General features: G+C 37.9%; 1 protein-coding gene across 3 annotated transcripts in view; it reads right to left on the reverse strand.

Moving 5' to 3' along the window:
* MGAT4A (alpha-1,3-mannosyl-glycoprotein 4-beta-N-acetylglucosaminyltransferase A) overlaps window positions 1-27,678 on the reverse strand; it is a 115,689-nt gene that overhangs the window by 62,029 nt on the left and 25,982 nt on the right. For 2 of the 3 annotated variants that reach the window (XM_060608212.2, XM_060608232.2), the window contains exons 3-4: window positions 10,607-10,774; window positions 8,104-8,244 (exon numbers count right to left, since the gene is read on the reverse strand). In XM_060608212.2, coding sequence (XP_060464195.1) covers window positions 8,104-8,244; window positions 10,607-10,774 — 309 coding nt within the window. The remainder of the gene's footprint in view (window positions 1-8,103; window positions 8,245-10,606; window positions 10,775-27,678) is intronic. The other variant, XM_060608241.2, reaches the window with a different exon arrangement.

Genomic DNA, 27,678 nt, shown 5'->3' on the forward strand with positions numbered 1-27,678 from the left:
CCCTAAAGGCTATATCTCCCTAAAGGAGAAGCAAGGTGGACCAAGGAACCCAACAGAAATAGAGCCAAAAGGTTGAACTCAGTGCTTTGTTCCACTTATTAACTGTCCAATATTTCCTATTCAATTGTGCAGCATCTGTGATACATCTATTATGCACTAGACAATCTAAAATACAGTTGTAAAATAGGACAGAGCTATCAACTGTTGTTATTTTTGTTTTCTTCAACCTTCCTGATAAGTTTTCAAATTCTAGTACTTCCTTTAAAATCAAGAAAAATTCTGGGGTGCCTGGGTGGCTCAGTTGGTTAAGAATCCGATGTCGGCTCGGGTCATGATCTCACGTTCATGAGATAGAGCCCCACATTGAGCTATGAACTGACAGTGTGGAGCCTGCTTGGGATTCTCACCCTCTCTCTCTGCTCCTGTCCCACCCCCAAAATAAATAAATACACTTAAGAAAAATCTTTAAAATCAAGAAAAGTTTAGGAACAATCTTAATTTTGGATCCTCCATCTTCAATCACTACTCTACCTTCTATTATAACTAAATTATTCTCTTTTTAAAATATTGGTTGTTAGTCAAGTATTTTTAGCCTATCATGTGTCCTTAGGTTTTTATTTTAGTCATTTATTTCTCATTCCTTTCCCTATATTCCGTGACAATATACTTTATCTCTACTGCCTAGTTGTACCTTCTTCATCTTCCTTGGCCTTATCTTCCTCTTTCCTGAAAATTAACTCTGAAAAACCTTCAAGGCTCAGGCTTAGGCCCTATCCATCCCTGTATCTTCAGTTATTCGCAAATGATGAGCCATAAAATTAAATCTAACTCAGATCTTGAGTCCCTGATCTAAATATCCAACTGACTACCCTCCACAATCACCGCCTGCCTTAACATATCCAGATTCAAGTTATGATCTCAAAAACCAATGCTGCAAAATATTTTCTTTTGTCCCCTATCTCAGTGAAGAGTGGCCACCATCCACCCAGTTACATGATCTAGAAACCTAAGACTTCATCCTTCACCACATCCTTTACCTCTGTCCATCATTATGTGCTCCCATTATATGTCCCCATACATTTCAAACAACTCCTACATCCATCTTCTTGTTTCCATCTCCACTATTATCACTATTATGTAGTCCACGCCTATCCTTTTTCAAGGGGATCAGTACAGTAGCCTCTTATTGGGGCCTTTCAAATCTACTCTCCTTCCCACAAATTCAGTCACTCTTCCCACTGCAGCAAATGTGGTCTCTTAAAAATTTAAATCTTTTTTTTTTTTAATTTGAGAGAGACATGTGCGCACACACACATACGTGTGAGTGGGGGAGGGGGGAGGGAGAGAGAAGTTTGGGGGTGGGGAGGGAGATCCCAAGCAGGCTCCACACTCAGTGTGAAGCCTGGCAAGGGGCTCAATCCCACGACCCTGGGATCATGACCTGAGCCAAAATTAAGAAACCGACACTCAAATGACTGGCCACCTAGGTGCTCCTGCAAAATTTAAATCTTATAAAGTTATCCTAAGTAAGTCCTGCTTAAGACCCTTCAGGGGCTTCTTAACTTTTTTAAGTTTATTTATTTTGAGAGAGAGAATGAGAACACAAACAGGAAAGGAACAGAGAAAGAAGGAAAGAGAATCCCAAGCAGGCTCCATCCACACTGTCAGCACAGAGCCCACTGTGGGATTCAAATTCACTAATGGTGAGATCATGACCTGAACCAAAATCAAGAGTTGGATGCTTAACCAACTGAGCCACTGAGGTGCAGGGGGGTTCCTTCTGCTCTTGGGTAGGATAAAAGTCCAAAACCAATAAAAGGTCTGCAGGTTCCTGCACTGTCTGACTCCAATTTATCTCTAGTCTCATCTTATTCCATGTTTCTCCCTCACTCTACACTTCATTTATAGCGACCTCCTTTCATTTTCTAGAACATTCCACACATGCTCCTTTCCATCACAGGGCTTTTGTGATGCTCTTCTCCTTTTCTGGAATACTTTTTTCTCCCATGTGGCAGCCATAATAATGCCCCCCACCATGTCCATGTCCTAATTCCTAGAATTTGTGAATATATTACCTAACATGCCAAAAGGGACTTTGTGGATGTGATTAAGGATTTTGAGATTGGAAGATTATCCTGGATTACCCAGGTGAACCTAATGACTTCACAAGAGTCCTTATGAGAGAAAGGTAGGAGAGTCTGTGAGAGAAGGAGATGTGACAATGTAAGTAAAAGGTCAGGGTCACAGAGAGATCTGCAGATAAAGCAAGGGGCACTAATGAAGGTAGGTAGTCAGCCTCTAGAAGCTGGAAAAGGAAAGGAGGTGGACTGTCCCTTAAAGCAACAGAAGGAACACACCCTAGTCAACACACCGATTTTAGGACTTCTGGCCACCAAAACTATAAGATAATAAACTTATGTTGTTTTAAGTCACTGGGTTTGTGGAAATTTTTACAGCAGAATTAAGCAACTAAGAAACCCACCTTCACCACTGAATGACATATTTCACTGATTTCAGGTCAAATGCATTTTTAAGACTCCCCTGAAATCCTTAATTGAGGCAAATCCCCCTTTTATACATTATCAAGGTATCCTTTAAATCACCAAAGTTGTAACTGTATAATTATTTACATAATTGATTATTTGACTCATGCATTCTCCCTTATTTAGATTGAAGCTCCACAACACTAGGAACTCCATCTAATTTTGTGTACCTAAGTACCTGGCAAAGTACCTGGCACATAGCAAGTACTCATGGATTTTTTAACCCGCTGTCCTCTACCCATCAGTAATGCCATTTTGGTAGGTAACCTATGGAGGGTCTTTTCTCAGCCATCTTGCTTGGCACTAAATGGGCCCTAAATCTGAAGAGCAGGGAGTTTCTTCAACTCAAAGAAATTTTCTTCTATTACATATTTGCTTATTTCCTCTCTTCAGTCCCTTTGTTCTCTACTTCTGAAATTTCTATTAGATGGATTATTAGAACTTTTGTATACCCCAATTCTTTGTGCCCTTTATGCAGCATTCCAGAACTAGAATTATTCAACTTTCAGACTGCTAATCTGATCTTCAGCTGTATCTACTCTGCTTACCAGTCCATTTATATGTAAATTTTACATATAATCAATGAAATCAGAACACAGAGATTTCCAATTGATCCTTTTACAACAGTCAGTTATGAACTAGCCTCTCATCCTTCTAATATATATTATGTTTAATTTCTAAATTATATTGTGCTTGTTCTGCAAATTCAATTTCCTTTGAGTATTAAGTCATTCACGATGTGGGTTTCCTTAAATATTTTGTAACGCTAGTTGTACAATATGCCCTTTTACCTATCTGCACACACTGTATCTACTTATTGCAGCCTCCTCTGCAAATTTTGTGGGAGGATCTAGATGTGGTTTGGGTAGGGTGGGGTGGCAGTTTTTTTGTTCTTCACTAGGAATTCCAGCCCCTCTTTAGACAGTCAGTAGCTTTCCTGGAGCACTCTTCTCCCTGGAGCACTTAGGAAGACTTAGCTGGTCTGAGTGCTGTTCATTAATCGGCCTGACCACTGAAGAACAGAATTTGTAGCAAGAAGCAGTTTTTCTTTGATCTAAAAAAACAGAAGTTCTTAATATAAAGTCCCTAAAAAAGTTTTGGGAGTTCTACAAAATCCCAGAAATTACATCCAAAATTACTTTTCTTATGTGCATTTTTCTAAGTAGAAGGTTTATAGCTTTCCTACAATATCCAAAGGGTTCTGTGACTCTAAAAAAGTTAAGAACCAATGCTTAAGGATTTAGGAAGGAAGATTTTTAATGTAAATCTGAGGGTTTTCTTTTTTTTCAAGTTTTCTGTGTTTTCTTCCTCTCAAAAATAGTGCTAGCTTAGTAAGAATGTTAACTAGTGGAGCTGGTTGACCAAGATTTCATTATATTTATATATGTTATGATAAAGTCATAAACAAATGGGATGGAACCATCTTCAAAAAGGATAAGAGAGAATGTTATATTCACAAAATAACAACGAGCTACTGCAGGAGAACTTATCAGAGGTTCTTTTTTTTTTAAACTTTATTTATTTTTGTGACCCAGTATGTGATCTATCTTGGAGAATGTTCCATGTGCACTCGAGAAGAAAGTATATTCTGTTGCTTTGGGATGCAGAGTTCTAAATATATCTGTCAAGTCCATCTGGTCCAATGTATCATTCAGGGCCCTTGTTTCTTTATTGATCCTGTGTCTAGATGATATATCTATTGTTTAAGTGGAGTATTAAAGTCCCCTGCAATCACCACATTCTTATCAATAAGGTTGCTTATGTTTGTGATTAATTGTTTTATATATTTGGGGGCTCCTGTATTAGGCGCATAGACATTTACAATTGTTAGCTCTTCCTGATGGATAGACCCTATAATTATTATATAATGCCCTTCTTCATCTCTTGTTACAGCCTTTAATTTAAAGTCTAGTTTGTCTGATATAAGTATGGCTACTCCAGCTTTCTTTTGACTTCCAGTAGCATGATAGATAGTTCTCCCTCCCCTGACTTTCAATCTGAAGGTGTCCTCAGGTCTAAAATGAGTCTCTTGTAGACAGCAAATAGATGGGTCTTGTTTTTTTATCCATTCTGATACCCTATGTCTTTTGGTTGAAACATTTAGTCCATTTACATTCAGTGTTATTATTGAAAGATATGGGTTTAGAGTCATTGTGATGTCTGTAGGTTTCATGCTTGCAGTGATGTCTCTGGTACTTTGTGGTCCTTGCAACAGAATCCCCCTTAGGATCTCTTGTAGGGCTGGTTTAGTGGTGATGAATTCCTTCAGCTTTTGTTTGTTTGGGAAGACCTTCATCTCTCCTTCTATTCTGAATGACAGACTTGCTGGATAAAGGATTCTTGGCTGCATATTTTTTTCTGTTCATCACATTGAAGATTTCCTGCCATTCCTTTCTGGCCTGCCAAGTTTCAGAAGATAGATCTGTCACTAGTCTTATCAGTCTCCCTTTATATGTTAGAGCGTGTTTATCTCTAGCTGCTTTCAGAATTTTCTGTTTATCCTTGTATTTTGCCAGTTTCACTATGATATGTCATGCAGAAGATCGATTCAAGTTACGTCTGAAGGGAGTTCTCTGTGCCTCTTGGATTTCAATGCCTGTTTCCTTCCCCAGATCAGGGAAGTTCTCAACTATGATTTGTTCAAGTACACCTTCAGCCCCTTTCTCTCTCTCTTCCTCTTCTGGTATCCCTATTATACGGATATTGTTGTACTTGATTGCATCACTTAGTTCTCTAATTCTCCCCTCATACTCCTGGATTTTTTATCTCTCTTTTTCTCAGCTTCCTCTTTTTCCATAATTTTATCTTCTAATTCACCTATTCTCTCCTCTGCCTCTTCAATCTGAGCTGCTGTTGCCTCCATTGTATTTTGCACCTCATTTAGAGCATTTTTTACCTCCTCATGACTGTTTCTTAGTCCCTTGATCTCTGTAGTAATAGATTCTCTGCTGTCCCCTATACTTTTTTCAAGCCTAGCGATTAATTTTATGACTATTATTCTAAATTCATGGTCTGTTATATTGCTTAAATTGTTTTTGATCAATTCGTTAGCTGTCACTACTTCCTGGAGTTTCTTTTGAGGAGAATTCTTCTGTTTCGTCATTTTGGATAGTCCCTGGAGTGGCGCGGAACTGCGGGACACTTCCCCTGTGCTGTCTGGAGTAACTTGTGTTCGTGCGCAGGGCTGCAGTCAGACCTAATATCTGCCCCCAGCCCACCACTGGGGCCACAGTCAGACTGGTGTGTACCTTATCTTCCCCTCTCCCAGGGGTAGGACTCACTCTGATATGGTGTGGCCCCTGTCTGGGCTACCTGCACACTGCCAGGCTTGTTGTGCTGCTTTGATGGGATCTGGCCTATTAGCCGGGGTGGATCCGCAGGTGCACAGGGGTGGGAGGGGCAGGCTTAGCTCGCTTTGCCATCGGTGGTCCCCTGTGGGAGGGGACCTGCAGCACCAGGAGGGAAGCAGAACTGTCGGAGGGATGGATCCACAGAGGCACAGCGTTGGGTGTTTGCACGGTGCAAGCAAGTTCGGTGACGGGAACTTGTTCCCTTTGGGATTTTGGCTGGGGGATGGGAGAGGGAGATGGCACTGGCCAGCACCTTTGTTCCCCACCGAGCTGAGCTCTGTCTTCCAGGGCTCAACACCTCTCCCTCCCGGTGTCCTCCCGCCCTCCTGCTCTCCAAGCAGAGCTGCTGACTTTTAACATTCCAGAAGTTAAGTCCCGCTGGCTATCAGAACTCACACAGTCCGGCCCCTCCGATTTTGTAAGCCAAACTCAGGGGCTCTGCCTTGCTGGGCAGGCTGCCCCTCCACCCTGTTTATTTATTTTTGAGAGACAGAGAGAGAGAGAGAGAGAGAGAGAGACAGACGGCAGGGGAGGAGCAAGGAGAGAGGGAGACACAGAATGTGAAGCCGGCTCCAGGCTGTGAGCTGTCAGCACAGAGCCCAATGAGGGGCTTGAACTCACGAGTAGTCTCAAGATCATGACCTGAGTGGAAGTCAGGCGTTTAACCAACTGAGCCACCCAGGAGCCCCTCCTTGAACCTATTAGAGGTTCTAAAGTCTTAAATAACTTTAAAAATACTCGCACTTTCTTTTCATTTGATATTCTTATTAATGAAGGTATCCTCTAAACCAACAAATGTACTGAATGGCTGAGACATCTGACCCAAATAGTGATTGTTCAAGGGAGAGACAAAATATCAACTTCAGAAATAATTAATGATCAATGTTCTAAGGAAAATAATTTAGAGTACACTACACATCTTGTTAGTCTTTGCACATCCAGTACCTGCTGGATAAATATTTAGTGAATCAATAAAGAAATGGAAAAATGATTTAGTTTTAACCTAATATTTTAAGAATTATCACTTCCTTAGGAAGATTTTAAATGATTCATAAAGTAGAAAGATAGCAGAACTAAAAAAAGACAAATATAAAAGCTTATGCTAATAATATGGTAAATGCAACACACAAAAGTAAAATACCTAAGAATCCTATTGAATCAAAAGCAGATTAAATCAACTTTTCAAAAACATTATCACAAAGATATCTTTGTGTATCTATTAGGTAATGGTTTTGTCATTTGTCAAAGACTTATTAGGGGAGCAAAATGATATTTTGGTCTCTACATTTTAAAATCTCCAGAGAAAAGATAAACAAGATCAAAAGAAAAGAATAAAAATCATAAAAAATGGTAAAGAGGGCCCACAAGGAAAATTCAAGAAGCTCTGGTGGTTCTAACAAAAGGAATAAAATATGCAGTAACTACCTTTTCATATATTAGAAAAAAAGCAGGGGCGCCTGGGTGGCTCAGTTGGTTAAGCATTTGACTTTGGTGTAGATCACGACATCATGGTTGGTGAGTTCCAGCCCTGCATCAGGTAAACTTGAGCCCTGCTTCAGGTGAGCTCTGCTTCTCTCTCTCTCCCTCCCTCCCTCCCTCTCTCTCTGTCTTCTGCCCCTCATGGTATTCTCCCTCTCTCTCTGCCCCTCGCTCACTGGTACCCTCAATCTCTCTCTCAAAAAAAAAAAAAAGGCAAACCAAAGTATTTCTATTATTGTATGAAAGGTTAAACAAAAGTTTATATATGCCTTCTGGCTAAGAAAAAAAAAGGCAAACCAAAGTATTTCTATTATTGTATGAAAGGTTAAACAAAAGTTTATATATGCCTTCTGGCTAAGAAAAAGCAGGGGCAAACATAAGAAAACCTCTCTTGAAAAGACTGAAGAGCTATTAATGTTGAAAGATGATAAAAGAAACAAAGTCATCTCTCTACATCTAAAATTTTTAAAACTGAAAAATTAAAAAGGTTAAACATTTTTCTGCCTGGAGATGGGGCTTAAACCAGATTTCTCATGAGCTTTTTCAGTTCTACAGTCTGATGTATGGAGAAAAATGTCCAACTCCTTTCAACGTAAAAGAGTCCTAAGTTACTACGCATAGAGAAGGAATTTTTCTTTTTTGACCTGCCAGGTTTCTAATGGTCAATGTTATATCCCAAGATCCAATTAAAACCAGCAGTACAACCACAGTAAGGAACAAAATAAACATACCTCCTGTTCTTCCATTACCAATCTGCAGAGCAGGCTGAAGGCTTCTTTCATTTTGCAATAAATGAGGCAAATGATAATAAATGCTTGGCACTTGAAGAGATTTTTTGCTTGTTAACTCCTTTAATAGTTTTAGGGTATTATCTAAAACAAAAAAGCAAAATTAATGCACAGGGTCACCTTACTTACAGAAATTGCTGATTTCGCAAATACAGCAGTAAAAATTTATGAGAACTAGAACTAAAGAATTTTCTTTCTTGATTTCATACTTTGGTAAACAAGATCTCCCTTTAAAATGAAAAAGACACTTCAGCCAGAGTCTCGGAGTCTGATGCTGACAGCACTTGAAGGAAGCTAAAAAGGTCAGCCAAAGTACCAGGAGAAGGTAGAAGGCTTTCATCACTTGCTATTGTAATGGTTCAGAATTTAGGCCCTGCAGAACACACACTAATAAACATGCTACCCGTTGGGGTGCCTGGGTGGCTCAGTCGGTTGAGCGTCCAACTTCAACTCAGGTCATGATCTCACACTTCGTGAGTTCGAGCCCAACGTCGGACTCTGTGCTGACAGCACAGAGCCTGGAGCCCGCTTCAGATTCTGTGTCTCCCCCTCTCTCTGTCCCTCCCCTGCTCATGCTCTGTCTTTCTCTGTCTCAAAAAAAAAAAAAAAAAAATTAAAAAAAAATTTTTTAAACATGCTACCCGTTTATGAAAACATAGTAAGCACATTCACCACCCATAATTTTCTCTTTCCTTATGCTATTCTATTTTACCAAATTTTCAAATGGAAGATATTTTTTTCAAAGAAATTCAAGTACAATAATTTAAACAGCACAATTTAAGACAGATCCTAACTTTCAAATCATTTTCCAGTTTTTTTTGGAGGAATTAATGAATCTTTTAATATAACATGAAATAAAAACTCTGATCTGGTAGGCAACATTTTAAAATCCCAACAGTAATTTAACATTTTAAATATGGAAGTCAGCAATAAGGACTTAAAGCTTCAAAAAAGATTTCATGTGAAGCAATATGAAGACTCCATTAAAAATATAAGAACCAAAAATTCACCAAAAACTGCAAATGACTGTGATATGTTTAATGAAATTAATGTTTAATCTTATAAGTAAAGAAACAATTATAAATTACAAGGCACCAATTTCAATCTATCAAGTTAGCAGATCAAATGCTATTAAATTTTGGTGATAATCTGATATATGTTACAGCTATTCAAGACAGCATCAAAAACCCTAAAACATTTCTGTCTTATTACTCAATCATTTCCCTTTTAGGAATTTTACTTTCATGCTCTCAATAAATATTTAGCGATCATCTACTTTGTCCCAGCCACTGTGTCATGTGTTTGGAAATCAACAGACATTAAAACATAGATCCTTGTTTTTAAGGAAGTCATAATCTAATAAAAGTAACTTAAGGGCTACCAGAAATGTGACCAAGTTATACATAAAGACATCCATCACAGAGTTATAAACTAGGGAGAGAAAATAACACAGAAAAATCTTATTTGCCTAATAGTAAAATTGTTTAATATATTATGGTATATGGTTAACTGACAAAAGGCCATTAAAAACGGTATTTTTGAAAAATATTAAATGACACAATAAATGCTAATAGCATAATTTCAAAAGTAAAAATCAGGCTATAACAATTACAATTTTGAAGATAAACTTGCATGGAAAAAAGACTAGAAGGAAATGAAAAAATGTTAAGAGAAATCACTCGACAGCAGGCTTATAGGTGATTTTTTATTATCTATTCCATTCCATACTTTTAAATGTTATTGCGCCACAACACAAATTTCACAATCAGGAGGGGAAGACAGAGCATGAAAATTCAAAAGTAAGGTAATGTAGTGGAGTGCCTGGGCTGGTTAAGCATCCAACTTTGGCTCAGGTCATGATCTCATGGTTCAAGGGTTCAAGCCCTGCGTGAGCTCTGTGCTGACAGCTCAGAGCCAGGAGCCTGCTTTCGATTCTGTGTCTCCCTCTCTCTCTGCCCCTCCCCTGATCACACTCTGTCTCTCTTTCTCTCAAAAATAATTATGAAAAAAAGTTTTTTTTTTTTAAAATAAGGTTAGGTAGTGAATCTAAAGACAAGAAGAATAAATGGTAAAAGATGATGCTAAATGAAAAGGTATATTAATCTTGAAAGACTTATGTGTAAAAACACATTTATGTGTGTAAAAACACCAAGTTAAATTTTAATTTCATTTGGAATATATTTTTGAAGAGATCTGGGTTTTTGCTCTAGTTGGTGAAATTTACACAACTGAAATCTAAATCAATTATTACTCTCTTAAAATCAAACTTAGCAATTAATAAAAATTGTTTTATAATTTACCATTATACAAAGTTTTGTGCAATGTTTCTCTCTGAAAAGAGTAATATATGCTGGTTGATAAGCTACTTTATACAACTTTCAAATAAATTATTTCACATAACCCTTTGAAAACATAACTTTTATGAAACTAAAAATATCATTTGTACCTGAAAACTTATTTAATGCATCCTTACTTCCATTTGTTTCTGCTCCTACACGCTTGAACTGCTGTACAATGGCATTTAATTCAGAAGAGCGCTGCGAGATTCTATGTTCAGCTATACGAAGACGTTCTTTCAAGGCAAGAAACTCTCGTTGATAAGCAATCAGTTTTTCTAGAAGCAAAACCAAAGGTTTTTAATATATTTCTTTAAAAAAAGAAGAAACATAAAACCTAACTGTAAGATTAGAAATTTTAAAGTCACATTTTTCAGAAAGATGTTCATTTACGTATTGATACAGAACTGAAAAAAGAGCCCCAACCCTTATACATAGCAAAGCTACAACTAACCCTAATGCTCTTAATATCTGTAAGAATGCAAACACTTTCTACTTAGTCTTTCAGAAATGTAAAGACAGGGAGAAAAAGGACAAAGTTTTTAGAATTAACATTTCAGGCATACTACTAACATCATTTCTCAAAAGGTTCAAACAAATATAAAGACCTTATTTGTATTAAGATAAAGTATTGAAACTGATAATATAATTAATAAAATGAATATTACCTTTTTTATAGCATTATCATTAATTTCTATAGGCTTTTTCCTCTGTACTTCCAATTCTGCAAAGATTTCCCTAAGCCAGACTTTGGTCAAATTCCTGATTCCTAGGGGCGCCTGGGTGGCTCAGTCGGTTAAGTGTCCAACTTTGGCACGGGTCATGATCTCCTGGTCAGTGGGTTCGAGTTCTGCGTTCAGCTCTGTGCTGACAGCTCACAGCCTGGTGCCTGCTTTGGATTCTGTGTCTCCCTTTCTCTCTGCCCCTCCCCCACTCATGCTCTGTCTCTCTCTCTCTCAAAAATAAACAAACATTACAAAAAAAAATTTTTTTTAATTCCTTATTTCTAAAACTTCTTATTAGGCAGGTGTAAAATGACTCCAGTTAACAGTCATCCATTTTAATTTGAGAGAATCACAGGTCAGGAAAACCTGGTTTGGGAAATAAAGTGTATTTCATGAGGATAAATGCAGGCATTGAAACAACAGTATCAGACAGCTCAGAGACAAAGTGCACAGTGAGACGATGCCTAAGGACAGAATCTGACATTAAAATCTAAGAGATGGTGGAAGACAAACCATTCATTAATTTTGATCAGCAATGCTGAAAGGTAGTTGAGGGATATGGGAGTAGTATGAGCAATTTCTACAACCTCATTAAACTAAGAGAAACCAGAACAATGGTTTTCAACTTCTGTATCAAGCTGGATAATCCAAGGCTACTATTTTGATATCTAAACAAAACACACCTTAGAAAGACTACTTTTTATTTAATATTATTATCTCTGCCTTCTTCAAGGACAGACTCAATAAGAAACAGACCTAAAAAAAATAAACCTGCATGGTTATAAAGATATTCTTAACAACAGGCAATTATCTTGTTCCTTGTCCCTTACACAAAAGCTCACACAATAAACATCTCTTCAGAATTCTGTGGCAGGGAAAAAAAGTCTGCCCTGCTCAATTGTCATTCTTCCATACATTGAACAATCACCATATAAGCAGCTATATTCTCCTTAACTTGCTGGCTTTAGGAGGGAAGAAAGGAAAAAGAAGGCTGTGATTAGGAGGGGCATATAGGGAGCTTCAGAGTGCCAGCTAGGTCCTATTGACTGCTCTGGGTAGTGGTTCAAAAAAATTCATCACTATACATTCATAGTTTAGGCGCATATATTCATAATAAAAGAAATGTTAAAAACATACTATTCACAAACACAAAACTATAAACAATTATACTCTAACAAAAACTAAAAGAATTGTAACAAGAGATATGCAAGATTCATATGATGGGGGCACCTGGGTGGCTCCATTGGTGAAGCGTCCGACTTCAGCTCAGTTCATGATCTTGCAGTTCGTGAGTTTGAGCCCTGCATCGGGCTCTGTGCTGACAGCTCAGAGCCTGGAGTCTGCTTCAGATTCTGTGTCTCCCTCTCTGTCCCTAACCTGCTCACACTCTCTGTCTTTTAAAAATAAACAAGCATTAAAAAAATTTTATAAGATTCATGTGATGAAAACTACAAACCCTTTACTGAAACCTCTAATGGAAGAGTTAATGAAGTCATCTTTCAATCCTAAGCGAGAAGATTCAATCTTGTAAAAAAAAAAAAAAAAAAAGATAAATTCTACCCTAAGTTTAATTATAAATTCAATTCATTATCTTTCAAAAGAACACTGAAACTTTTTTGGTATATGAGTTTTGACACATGACTCTAAAATTCATCTACAGGAGAGAGTGTTTCTGAAGAGTCAAAACAAACAAACAAACAAACAATAAATAAATAAATAATAAAGGGGAATATGCTCTGAGATCAGAACACACTAGAAGGCTACAGGAATTAAAACAGTGTAGACTGCCAGGTCCGGACAGTGTGGATAAGGGCCAATTACACCAAGCAGGCTGTGTCCAAAATTAGCATGAGTAAACTTCCTCTCAGTTCTTCCCTCTTTACGTGAGCAATTTAAAATCCTCTTCTTAACACTTACACAGTGCTGAGATAGTGGTTTCTTGACATCATCTGCCCAAAAGAGAATTAGAACTCTCTGGAGAAGTAACTTTAAGATGAACCTGAAACAATTTGGTGTAAACTAAGAAAATGTTATTTACAAAAAGACAGGACTTGTCAAAAGGGCACAGCATGGTACTTAATGGGCCCCTATTGGCCAAATTAGAGACAACTTAAGTACCAAAACAAATATTGACAGTAATAGCTTATACCTATTGAATAAAATAAGAATCCATGACCTCATATATATAATAAATGAGGGGCACCTGGATGGCTCAGTCAGTTAAGAATCCAATTCCTGATTTAGGCTCAGGTCATGATCTCATGGTTTATTGGATCAAACCCCGCGTCTGGCCCTGTGCTCTCAGCTCTCAACCCTGCTTTGGGTTCTCTCTCTCCCTTTCCCTTTGCCCGTCCCCTGCTCTCTCGCTCAAAATAAACATTAATAAAATAATAAACAAAAATTAACAGGTGAGGGAGATGTGTTTCTTTTAGTAGAATGCAAGCTAATAAATGTAGAAGGAATGATGGATGTTGGAAAATTACCATTTTACAACTATCATAGCAATAACTGATTCAGGCAAGAATCAAAAATGGATGCTAAAACCAGCAGATCAAAGTTTTCTGAGGAACAAATGGGGTATGTATGTCACCTCAGGGTATCTCCCTACAAAGTACTTACTAATTTACAAAAGGAAAAATATGCTAACTTTACTACGAAGAAACCTGCCAGATATCTAACTTATGTGATCAAAGTTCATGTCAGCACCCAGAAAACAGATACAACGTGCCTCTGATATGATACACAGAGGACACACCTCATTTATGTGGCATTCCTGCCAAAAAATGCATGATCTGAATCTAATCTCAAGGAAACATCACACACATCCAAACTGAGAGATAATGTACAAAACAAAAAGCTTGTATTATAAAAAATGTCAAGGTCATCAAAGACAAAGGCTTACTAGGAACTATCACAGATTAAGAGACTAAAGGAGTCATGACAACAAAATGCAAAGCACAGCCATGGACTGAATCCTAGACCGGACAAACTAAATGCAACAAAGAACATTACTGGAAAAAATAACAGAATATACAGTAGATACTGTGCCAATGTTAAATTCCCTAAGTATGATCCTTATACTGTAGTACTTAAACAGAATTCCTTGTTCCTAGGAAACAAACATTAAATTATTTAGGGGTAAAAAGGCATGATTTCTGTAATTTACTCCCAAATGGTTCTGAAAAGAAACTACAACAAATTGATAGAAAGGTTATGTTCATAACAGATGATATGTATAGAAAAGTCATTTTGTACTACCCTTGTAACTCTTCTTCAGTTGAAACTTTTGAAAATAAGTTTTCAAGGGGCTCCTTAAAGTCGGTTAAGTGTCTGACTTCGGCTCAGGTCATCATCTCACAGTTCATGAGTTGGAGACCCGCATCAGGCTCTCTGCTATTGGCATGGAGCCTGCTTCGGATCCTCTGTACCCCTCTCTCTCTGCCCCTCCCCTCCCCCTCTCTCAAAATAATCAAATAAATAAACTTAAAAATGTAAGTTTTTAAAAAGTAAGCAGGAGGGACAGGATGACATACAGGTTAGGTCTTTTAGCAGCTCTTGAGTGGGAAGATGGGATATGGACTTGAGGGCAGTCTCTGTCCCTACATTTTCTTGGTACTTTTTGAAACCAACTTCCCAGAGGCCAGCTTCACCAAGTAAAGAGAGTAACCAGTCCCAATGGATAAATACCCCCATCCCTAATTCCAAAGTGCTGTCCTGCTTTCAGATGACCTGGCCATGCTTGTGAAAAGATCCCTTGGGCCCATGAAGTACTGGATAGAGTCCTAAGTATCTTCTTTCAGGGCCAGATACTAGTGCTGCTCTTAGCCCAAAGCCCACAGCTATGAAAGGGTTCCAATTGGGCCATTTCCCATCTCTCACATCCATCCTTTGTTTCTAACTCCACCCTTCCGCATTCAAAGGGTTCTCTCCATGACATCAGAGCAAGTCCATACTCCAGCCAGAAAGCCATGTCAGTGAAAAAGAGTATGTGTGGTGTAAAGCCTTGAGCTAGTCCTGCCAGGAATACCACAGAACGCTGTTGGCTCCTCCAAACAGAAAGGAGTTACATATGATCTTTACACAGCTCTCCTGTGCAGTCCATCCTCCATCATCTACCCAAACACAGGCTCACTAGTGACTTCTAGAATTTTCTCCACCTATATTTCCCATAGTACTATACTGCTCCCTTGAGGAGAGTAGTGTATCATCCCAGAAGTTCACACTTTAGCATAACATAAAAACAGTTTCTTCAAATTTGTGATTACGTGTTTGACAATTCTCTGTTTTCAACATTACTAGCACAATTCCTTTTTTTTTTTTTTTTTTTTTGCTTTTCTTTAATCATTTCAATCAGTTTCTATGGGGGAGGGGACATGGCAAGACGGTGTGGGAAACTCTTATATTATCATCTTACCAGGAAATGCCTAGTTTGTTTGTTTTGTTTTATTGTAGACAGAACCTAACTTAAAAAAAATTTTTTTTGTAAGTTTATTTGAGAGAGAGAGAGAGGGAGAGAGCATACAAGCAGGGAAGAGAGAGAGGGAGAGGGAGAGAATCCCGAGCAGGCTCTGCACTGTCAGCTCAGGGCTTGAACTCACAAACCATGAGATCATGACCTGAGCCGAAATCAATAGTCAAACACTCAACTGACTGAACCACCCAGGTGACCCGAATCTTTTTAATTGTAGAAAATTATATATCCAGATTAGACAATGAAAGTACAAATCATGTTCTGTGAACCTAAGACTCTGAAACATACAAAATTTCCAGAGAAACCACTTTAATTCCTTCAAATCAAATAATCAAACCAGTTTTCCAGTAAAAGTGTATCTTTAGGTCTTCAAAGACTTATTAGGTTGAACCATATAAAATCGCTGATATTTGATTATTTTTAACAAAAATGGCAATTTTATATGATTCAACAATTTAAAAATAACAGCTTTGGACTCAACAATTAAAAAAATGTATAAACAGTATAGATGAAAAATTAACACAAACAAAAAGGTGCTATAAACTAAAACCCAGTATGTTATATATAAAAACAGAACAAAAAATTTCATTTTCAAACAATAGTACTTTTTTATTAGCAAGATGTGGGGGATACTACTGAGTTCTATAAGCCAACATTAAAAACTGGCTTCTGAGTGGCTCAGTCGGCTAAGCATCTGACTCTTGGATTTGGCTCAAGAAATGATCTCATAGTTCATGAGTTCAAGCCCTGTATATGGCTCTGTGCTGACAGTGTGGAGCCTGCTTTGCATTCTCTCTCTCCCTCTCTCTCCACCCTTCCCTTGCTCTGTCTCATTCTCAAAATAAAAATAAAAACAAAAACTGCCTTATGTTAAACTTAAAATTACCAAAAATTAAACCCACTTTTAAATTTCTTAATTTTAATATATATTAAACAATAAAATCCTGGCACTGGAAAGAATGTTGATAAGTCATCTGGTCCATCCCTCTGTCCTTTAATACTACAATGAACTACTTCACACAAATATTAAAATATATATGTGTGTGTGTGTGTGACATACATACACATATATGAGCGAGGAGCTCCCTTAGTAATAGATTCCACAATTTAACAAGCTTTATTTTTCAGGAAGTCATTGCCTTTGAAAAACATTTCATTGCACATTTACCATTCTTATGCAACCATTTTTTAAAAGGAAGAAGGCCCAGATGAAATTATGGGCAATTTCCTACTTAAAAATCTCTTAAAAAATAAAAGAACTGAATTCAGAAAGGTTTAGAACTAGTCTAGAAAAGGGGAGCCTAGGTGACTTCAGTAGGTTAAGTGTACGATTTTGGCTCGGGTCATGATCTCACAGTTCATGAACTCGAGACCCATGTTAGGTTCTGTGCAGACAGCTCAGAGCCTGGAGCCGGCTTCATATTCTGTGTCTCCCTCTCTCTCTCTGCCCCTGCCCTGCTTGCATTTTCTTTCTCTCTGAAAAATAAACAAACATTTTTAAAAATTAAAAAAAAAAAAAAAAAAAAAAAGAACTGGTCTAGAAAAGCCAAAAGACATAGTGAATAGGAGTCCAAAAGACAGAGGATGAAATGAATTTGAATAATTCTAATTAGAATGGACAGCTAAAAGTTACAAACAAGACTAAGTATCTTATTCTCTAACATTACTGCTCTAACATTACTACTTGGATTGTTAAAACACAGATTGTTAAAACACAATTCTGGACCCCCACCTCAAGAGATTCTGATTCCAGTAGGCCTAACATGGTACTTAAGAATTTCTAACAAGCTCCGGGTTACCTGGGTGGCTCAGTCAGTTAAGTGTCTGACTTTGGCTCAGGTCATGATCTCACAGTTCGTGGGTTCGAGCCCTGCCATCGGGCTCTGTGCTGATAGCTCAGAGCCTGGAGCCTGTTTCAGATTCTATGTCTCCCTCTCTCTCTGTCCCTCCCCCACTCGTGCTCTGTCTCCCTCTGTCTCAAAAATAAGTAAACATTAAAAAAAATTTTTTTTCATTAAAAAAATAAAAAAAGAAGAATTTCTAACAAGCTCCAAGGTGATGCTGAGCTACCCACTAAACAGCATTAAGCCAATACTGTCCTCAAAGTAGGTCTAGACTCAGGCAGCCTGGACATTTGTGTGGTTCTGCTCCACTATGCACTAGCTGCTTCTCCTCTCTCTGGCTTACATGTTAAGAGATCCAGGGAGAGAAGGGAGCATTAAAATGTTCAGGACATAATCCTCAAGATTATACTTGGGGCATAGACATATTTTAAAATATTCAGTGGACACCTATTTCCAAGGACCTCTTAAGAATTATGTAGAATTAACAAGACCATTCAATGTCCCTAGAGTATTCCAGTCAGGATCTACCATACAAGCACGGATTAAACCTGCAGCACCCTTCTAAACTCAAAGGGAAAATGGAGCCCACTGATACACAAAATCATATACTTTATTTAGATTAAAGCAAAGAGTAAAATTCCTCTGTTCCCTTACATAATGTTTTCACTATGCTTACAAAACAGAATCCTAACTAGTGAATGAATACCAGAGAAGCTATGGGTGAGAAGTTTTCTGGAATACAATCACTGTTTCCAAGTTGTCCCCTAAGTAGTATAATCATTAACAATATCACTCAAAACAGACTTCCAGGTAAAGGCTTAGTAAGTTAAAATCTATCCACTGATCATATAAATAAAGCACAACACCTTAAGATAATCAAATGATGCTGCATGTACCTATTACAACACTCTTAGATGTAGTTTCCCACTAAATAGCTACAAATCATTTTCCTTGATTTCCCTGAAGTCAGGGAAATCTCTTTTTAGCAATTATCATAAAGTTCTAAATTCCATTATCATAGTGAAATGAGATGAAAAAACAATAAATTGCATAACTTAGGATAATGGTTACTAGAGTATACTTAGCCATATGTTTATAACTGTTCTTTACTAAATTATATTGACCATGATTCTATTAAACCTGATTTTTAAAAATTCAGTAAGCTATAAGGAGCTTGGAGTAAAAATTATCAGACAGCCATGAACTCTTTTCCTTAAGTACTTAAACTTACTGGCAGACACTTTTCCAAAGAGGTATTGCTTTATTCCCAAAACAAAAAATTTGTATTCCAAAAGATACAATGGTATGTATTTTCCCATGAAGTATCAAACTCAATGAACTTTTAAAATACAATCCATTTTTACATTGGAGTTATCTGTGCAGCAGTTTCTTTACAATTGTACATAAAATACATTTTCTATAAGTTAATGTATAAAATACTGCTTTATGCCAGAATAAAAGTATTAGTATTTACTATTTTAAAAAAAATCCCTTAAGACAGAGCATTTATTCTACATTAGAATCACCTTTATTTAAAAAGCATAAAATTTAAATAGAAAATAAATACATACTTATATACCTTTAAAAAATAAAAAATAAAAAGCAGGATACTAATCACTAGGCAACCCTACACTATGGACTAGCCCTACCAGCAAACGTCGTGTCCGCTTTCTGTATCTCCCTCACTAGATCTGGTTATTCATTTTTTGCTTTATTTCATGTTTTCTTCCCTCTCTTCACTTTTCTCTGTTCCTTATTATCTACCTTTCCTAATACTTTTCTGCAAAACTCTTTTCAAATTCTTCTATGTTTCTTTCCACACTTTTCATTATCATCCACAAACTTCACATCTTTCACCTCTTTATTCTTTCCTATTATTCATGTTCCCCCTATCCACCCAGAAATATCCCCACCTTTTCTGTTGTCTTTATTTTGAATTACTGAGAACTTTTTTTTGTCCAATTGACATAAATACAGTTCACTCACTTGGAAACACTAACTTTGTAGTCTTTTGTAAACTTCACTGAAAACAATTGAGAATTTAGGATTTTTCCTTCCTGTAACCATAATGGCAACAACAACAACAAAAAGGAAACTGACAGGAAAACATTTCACAATTACTAGATAAATCAGAAAATGAATGCAGAGACAGGTAATATTACCCTAAACTCACTGTTGGTGAAATGGATTATAAAAGTAAAATCTCAGACTAGGACTCTTCAGATGACTACATCATAAATGAATTCTGTCAAGTTCAAGATCAAGACTCCAGTTACAGATCAAAATAGACATCTCCCTATTCTTTCCACTAAGGAAAACAAAAACCCTGGACATTACATATTACAAACACAAGGAAGGTTCTTAAAGGCGTACAGAAGTCAGCAGATAGAAGGGACAATGGAACCTAAGGAACAACACAATAGTGAGTTCTCTTGAGTTTTCTTTTTGCCTCATATATTCCAGACAGAGTACTGGAGAAGCCACCATCCAGGAAACACAAACAGGAGCACACAAAAACATCCCAAGAAAAACCCACTCTCTCTAAAAAGGACTAAGGATGGGACAACCTAGCAAGGGAGAAACCTTTTAGACAATAACCACTATATTCCTGACCAAACACCATGAATACCACCATGGTCCAATCCCTACCTCACTAGCAAAAGCGAATTGGGGAGTCTAGACTTCCACCCTTATCCAAGTGTAACAAAGCCCCCCCCCCCCACACACACACACACACTCACACACACACGGGCCATATCAGAAAAAAATGTACGAAGAGCCAGGACTTTCATTACCCTTCAACAGTAAAGTGCCCCCACAATGAAATATCAGTGGAGGCCAAATGGAAAGTAGTGACAGGTTCCTCCCCCTCTGCCAACCAGAGTGGCGTCACCAGATGCCTAATGGGAACCAACCTCCTACCCTTGCACAGCAGAAATGAGATGCCCCTTCCTAATGGGTATCAACAGAGGGAAAGTAAGGAGGTTGGACTTCTATCCTCACCTGGCAGTGATAAAGTGGCACTCCAACTTCCCCCCAAAAAATCGTGTAAGAGAAGGCCAGCTAAGACAGACAACTTAAACAAGGCCCAGGGTCTCATAACATAATATCTAAAATGCCCTGGATACAGCTGAAAATCACCCATCATACTGAGAATCAATAAAATCTCAACTTGAAAAAGAAAAGATACGGTGCACCTAAGTGGCTCAGTCGGTTGATCGTCCGACTTCGGCTCAGGTCATGGTATCACGGTCCGTGAGTTCGAGCCCCGCGTCCGGCTCTGTGCTGACTGCTCAGAGCCTGGAGCCTGCTTCGGATTCTGTGTCTCCCTCTCTCTCTGACCCTCCCAGTTCATGCTCTGTCTCTGTCTCAAAAATAAATAAACATTAAAAAAAATTAAAAAAAAAAGAAAAAGAAAATATAATGAATACATGCCATCACCAAGATGACACAGATGGTGGAATTATCTGATAAGGATTTGAAAGCAGCCATCATAAAAATGTTTCCACGGGCAGATTAAACAAATGACAAAGAGAAAGAAAGAAAGAAACCCTACACAAAGAAATATGAAATAAAAATTATAGAAACAAATGAAATTTTAGAACAGAAAATATGATAAATGAAATAAAAAATTTAATGTGTGGGCTCAATAGCAGAATGAAGAAGACAGAAGACAGTATCAGGGAATCTTGAGAAAGACCACCAAAATTGCCCAATCTGAACAACAAAGAGAAAAGAGACTGGAAAAAAATTTTTATGAGTGTCAGGGACCTTTGAAACTGTAACAAAAGATCTAAAATCTAACATTCTTGTCAACAGAGTCCCAGAGGGAAAACACCAAGACAGTGGGGTGGAAAAAGTATTAGAAAAAGTAATGGCTAGAATATCCCAAATTTGGTAAAAGATATGAACATACATTAAGACGTAAGAAGCTGAGAAAATTCCAAAAAAGATAAACCCGAAGAAATCTATACCAAGAAACACCATAAATGAACTTCAGAAAACTAGAGACAAAAAGTCTTGAAAGCAGCCAGATACAAGCATCCAGCGCTTCTCCCAACAGAGTGGTACAGGACACACTTCTGCTAGCAATGAATTTTGACACACATGCAAAGTGTTGTCCACCAGTAAAGCTCATTAGAGACTCAGTGTCCAAGGCTGTTATTGGAGGCTGGTCATGTAGGTAAGCTCTCTGCCTAGCACATACCAAAATTCCTGACTCTAATAAGGAAAGCAGGTGTTCAGCATAAACCAAATTGCTTGTATAAATAATTTAGGCACAATAAACCACTCTTACAATGTAGAGTCAGTTTTATATCAGTGTTTACCAAGCAAGTTACCAGATGTGAGCCAAGGTCCAGCCTTGGAAGCAGGTCTTTCTAATAATAAGCAGTCTCAGATCTGTTGTTAACTCTCTTTACAGCAGGAATCACATTTTAGATTTTTTCATGTCAATGCCTTGTAGAATGCTAGGTAATAAGTAGCTATGCCAGCGAGCTGCAAATCCTCTTAAATTAAAAAGAAAATTATCATAAGAAACTGACATGTGCAAAATTTGTCAGCATTATTTATAAGGTTAAGCTAGTGATGGTAATTATATAAAAGAATGTTATGGACCCAATAAAAATAATGACATGGGAAACATCTGTGACATATTAAGCAAAAATGTGAGCTACCCAACACTCCCAATATGATGCCAATTACATTATATTTACTATAGTAGCTCTCAAACTTTTTGGTCTCAGAACCCCTTTACAAAATTTTTCAAAAATTAGAGGACCCCAAAAGATCTTTTATGTGAATTATATCAACACTTCTCATATTAGAAATTAAAACCAATTAACATGTAAAATATTTAAAATTCTTTAAAAAATAAACCCACTACATGTTAACATAAATAACATATTTTGCCAAAAATAACTATTTTCTAAACCAAAAACATTTAATAGAGTGACATTTGCTCAAATCTCTTTAATGTCTGTCTTAACAAAATACAGCTGAATTCTCATATCTGCTTCTGCTATCTCTTTTGAGAATAAAAAAGGCAAATAACAAAATAAGTAGTATTTTTACAAAAACAGTCTTGATTTCATGAACCTCCTGAAAAGGTGTTGGGACTCATGCCCTTGAACCACACTTTGAGAATCACCAGTCCAGAAAAATGAAGGAAAATATATCAAAAATGTTAACACAGCTCTACCTGCTAGATAGATTCTGTTGACCAGCATTTTCACATTTCCATGCATTTATATTCTATTAAATAAGAGTGATATGCTAGCTTTTTTTTATGCTATTCTTGTCTACTGCCAGTTTAAGGGTGCAATGCACTTTATCCTTGTACATCATTAAACAATGGAGCCCAGAACTAGACAATTACTCATATCCCCAAAGCCTGGCTGGCAGTCTTTCGAAAGCATCACAAAAAATTCAGTTAGCTAATGTTCTGTAATAATCCAGTGTTCTCAATTTAGCCCTCCTCTAATATGTCAACCATGAATAATATCCTTTCAGAGTTAAGAATACGTCAAGCGTAGATTTCCAGACAACCTCTGAACACAGCACATGCTTAAGCAGCTTTCCAACCTGGAAAAATTAGATTAGGAAAGTGTTTTAGGAAATGGATGGTAGCCAACTAAGCTGAACATAAAATAATACCACACCAAGCCCAAGGGCTAAATCTGCCAACTTTAATACATAAACAAGAAAGGCAGCTGGCGTACCTGGCAGAATTTAGGTCTATATTCTAACCCCCTTCAGGTCCTATTTTAACATTAGGTCCTTATTTATAATACCTCAGATACTAAAGACTTTTCTTTTTTTAGAAATTCACTATGGCAAAAACTTTACACCATGATTTTATGTGTACGTATTTATACGAGCTTGGAGAATCCTAGGTATAATGGGTCTCAAGCCTGCCTGCAAACAGAATCACCTGACGGACTTTTTAAAAATGCCCAGGGGACTTCTAACTTCTAGCGCAACAAATGGAGGAGGTCCACAGATTTCTCTTCCCCAAGAGCAACTATAAAGCTAGCCAAACGAGTCAAAAACAACCATTTTGGTGCTCTGGCAATCAACCAGAGACATACAACAAATTGAGAAGCGTTTATTCATGAAAACGACTGCACTTTGGGTAAGAACAGCGTAAGTATGTGGCTTTCTTGCCAGGAGCTGCCTCATCCCACCTCAGCTATATTACTTCAGAAGTTCAACAAGGAGGGGGCAGACCTTGAAACCAGCAGATTCACTGTCATTGCCAGAGGGGACTCACTTGATTGGGACTACAGGTCAAAGTGGCAATCTCTGAGGCAAATGAAAGGGTGGACCAGTGGCTCTGCTAGCCTGAGGCTACTGTACCATATGGAGCAAGCAATGGACTGGCAGACTTAAGGAGACTTAACACGGAGTTCTAGGGAGTTAGTGAGAGGGAGCTTAAAAAGCTCTTCACCGTTCAGGTTGATTGTAGGCTATGAGCACGCACAACAGAGACCAGAGCAGGCCCAAGCTACCCACACGTGCCTAGCTGACAAAACCCATGGACACACACAGAAGAACTGAAATAGAAGCAAGAGGAAAGTAAAGCCAGAGCTGACTTGAAAACAGCCCAAAGTAGGACTGCTCCACAGCCCACATGCACCCATCAGCAGAGAAGAGAGGTCTTACTGGCTCAAAGTGTTTGACTCCAAACCCTGATCAGTCTTTGACTGAACACTATTCTGTGCACTTAAAAATAAAAACAAATCAAAATAAAAACATAGAGATCAGTAGTCACATACTATGGGACAGACAGACTTTGGAGATTTAACCCAACCAAGTCACTGAACAAATGAGCAAGCAAAACCACCACCACCATCAGTGATTAAAAAAAAAAAAAAAAAAAATCTAGAGTTGCATCAATATATTATCTAAAATATACAGTGGTCAACATGTATTTACAAGACATGCAAAGAAAAAAAGGAAGTGTGACCCATAATTGGAGAGGGGCAATTAAAAAGCAGTCCATAGAAATGATCTCTGAGTATTCCCAGATGTTGGATTTATCAGATGAAGACTTCAAAACAACTACTAAAAAAGAACCAAATAAAACCACATTTAGAGAATTAAAGGAAAGTGTGATAAAACTGATGTAATGAACAGAGAAAATAAAGAGGTAGAAATTCTAAAACAAAATGGAAATAGTGGAGTTGAGGCTCAACAGATTTCTGATGGCAAAAGAAAAAGAGACTAAGAGCCAAATGCTCATCTATAATAGAAAGTCCATAGATTATATCTAAACGTTTTTAAAAATCAAGAAATAATAACATATATATGTCATTTATAAATATGGCAATATCAGAAAGAACAGCCAAAAGTACTAAAAATAGCCACTTCTAGGAAATGAGACTAGGACAGTACAGAGAAATGAAGCTGGATACCATTCTTTCAATATAACCTTTGAGGGTAATCATATATTTTATTAACTACAAGCATATTACACTTTAATAAAAATGTTATTTAATTTATAACCACAAAACAGCAGGGCTCAGTTGGTTAAGCATATTTTTTTTTAATGTTTACTTACTTATTGAGAGAGGGAGAGAGAGTGAGCGAGCATGAGCAGGGGAGGAGCAGAGAGAGAGAGAGAGAGAGAGAGAGAGAGAGAGAGAGAGAATCCTAAGCAGGCTCCATGCTGTCAGCGCAGAGTTGACATGGGGCTCAATTTCACCAACCATGAGATCATGATCTGAGCAGAAATCAAGAGCTGATGCTCAATTGACTAAGCTACCCAGGCGCCCCTAAGCATCTGACTCTTGATCTCAGCATCACGAGTTCAGGCCCCACATTGGGCTCTACACTGGGTGTGAACCTTACTTAAAAGAAAAGTACAAAACACATAAACAGATAGCAATACCATGGCTTTAACTGAAGGACCTAGAAAGTAGAACCAGAAGACCCACTCCACTTAATAAGAAGCCGAGGAGAAACAACCACAAAAAGGTGGTGATCACAGTACTCAGAGAATGGAGTTGGAAAGAGAGAATGAGGAGGTACCGTGATGCAACACCCTGGGAGATACTGACAGGAGGCTGAGGGTGAGGGTATTTCTGTACTCAGCTCCAAGACTAGTTCTTGGCCACCATGGAACACAGATGACATGCTGGCAAGGAGATGCCGTGACGGGTCAAAGGGAAAGCTAGAGATCATGGGGAAGCTAAGGTGGTTACACTAAAGTGTACAGGAAAGGCAAGGCTATGGCAAAGAGGGTCAGGGGAGGAACACTGTGAGAGTAAGAAACACAACACTTTTGGGGTACTAGTAAGTACTCAGGATGGTGACAACTTAGGAGATGAAGGTGAGCTAAACCCTGAAGACCAGTGAGATGTCAGAATTAGAAATGAGAGTTGTACACAAAACTGATCTGTCCTCACATCACACAAGCTTTCAGCAGCGTCCTCCATGACAGACCACTTTTCTCCTTCTTGAAACACTTCCCTCAATTGATTTCTTTGGGATTACAATGTCCTAACATTCTTCCTATTTCACCAACTGCTTCTCCTCTTCTACTTGACCTCAAAGATAGAGTTGACAGGGCTCAATCCTGTAAATTATCTCATCCATTCCTAGGACTTTAAATTTCATCTGCATGCTGATAATACTAAAATCTGTATCTCTAGCCTAAGCGTCTCAAATTTATCACAGAACTCTTGATGCCCATCTCTGCCATACCCCCCACACTAGGCTCTACCCACACTGATTTTATGTTCCTTCAACATGCCAAGCGCATTCTTACCTCAGCACTTTCACACCTGGTATTCCTACTGCTAGGACTCCCTCTTCACTCTACTGCTTTGGCTTATCATTTAGGCCTCAACGAAACTGCCACCTACTCAGAAAGGCCTTCTCTGACTATCTGTATCTTAATAGCCTTCATTCCTACCTCTGGCATTCTCCATCACATTTGCTTATCTTAGTGTCAGTATTCACTGCTATCCAAAATAATCTAGTCTGTTCAGTTGCTCAAATATTATTGGGTAACTCTCTGCCTCCACCCTCAGCATCTCTATAAACATCTCTATAAATCTCTATAAACGTAGCTGTCACAACGACTATCTTGTTTACCACTCTATCACCAGTGCCTAGTCGAACAGTACCTTGTATACACTCAATAAACACTAGCTAAATGAATGATTTAACTAAGCTAAAGAGAGCAAAAGGAGCAATATGAAGAAAGCTACTAACAAATCCAAGAACACAATGCCTGTAAAACCCTAATACCCTGTAACTGACATTTCCCTCACGATCTAATTCACTACCGTAGCAGTTTAACCACTAAGATAGTTTAGCATATTAACTTCTAGAGAGTCCACCAAAAGAACATAGAAAGAACAATTCACATGCAAGAAGAAACGTTCTTTAAGGAAGGTGACAGGATGACATCTTAGAGTGTCTTATTTCTCCTTTATCATCAATCTTGGTTTTCTGATAAGGAAACCCACGTTATCTTTACTCTTGTGTCCAATTGGTTCAGAAAGGGCAAAACTCATTTCCCTTGAGAAGAGAGTTCATTAACCTTCTAGAGCTTAATCAACACACTAAAAGAGAACTTCCTTTCATTATTGCTTCAACAAATGCTTGCCACCACCTCAGGAAATGTTTCCCCTCTCCTCACTCTTTATACTTCCTTCCTAAAGCACTGATTGCAATCCTGTGCTGGTTTCACATGTTTGATTCATACTCTGGATCATGCACTCTCTCAGGTACACAGGTTCACACTGATTCCGAATGATGGCTCGAGATCACTGGGCTATCACTTCCCAGCACAACTGAATCAGTTTCCCTGTTCTGTCCAAACATGGCCAATCACTGTCTATCACGGTCTTTCACTTTACTACATATTTCTTTGCTCAAGACAGTTCCAATTTACAACCATTACCCCACTGTAATTGTTAACAGCACTCCCTTTACTCTCAAGTGCCTCAGGCTGGACATTATATCATCACCCTAATTGCAGAGGAAATAAATAATGTCCATTGAAAATGTTATTTATGGTCACCCAACTGATTATGTGATCACTGAATAATCTGAAATTAATGAAAATCAACAATAAAATTCCTATTACTAGATACCAAGAACCAAGGGTACCCAAGCACTGAAAATGAGAA

This window comes from Panthera onca, chromosome A3 (genome assembly GCF_046562875.1).
Source record: "Panthera onca isolate mPanOnc1 chromosome A3, mPanOnc1 haplotype 2, whole genome shotgun sequence".
Lineage (NCBI taxonomy): Eukaryota > Metazoa > Chordata > Mammalia > Carnivora > Felidae > Panthera > Panthera onca.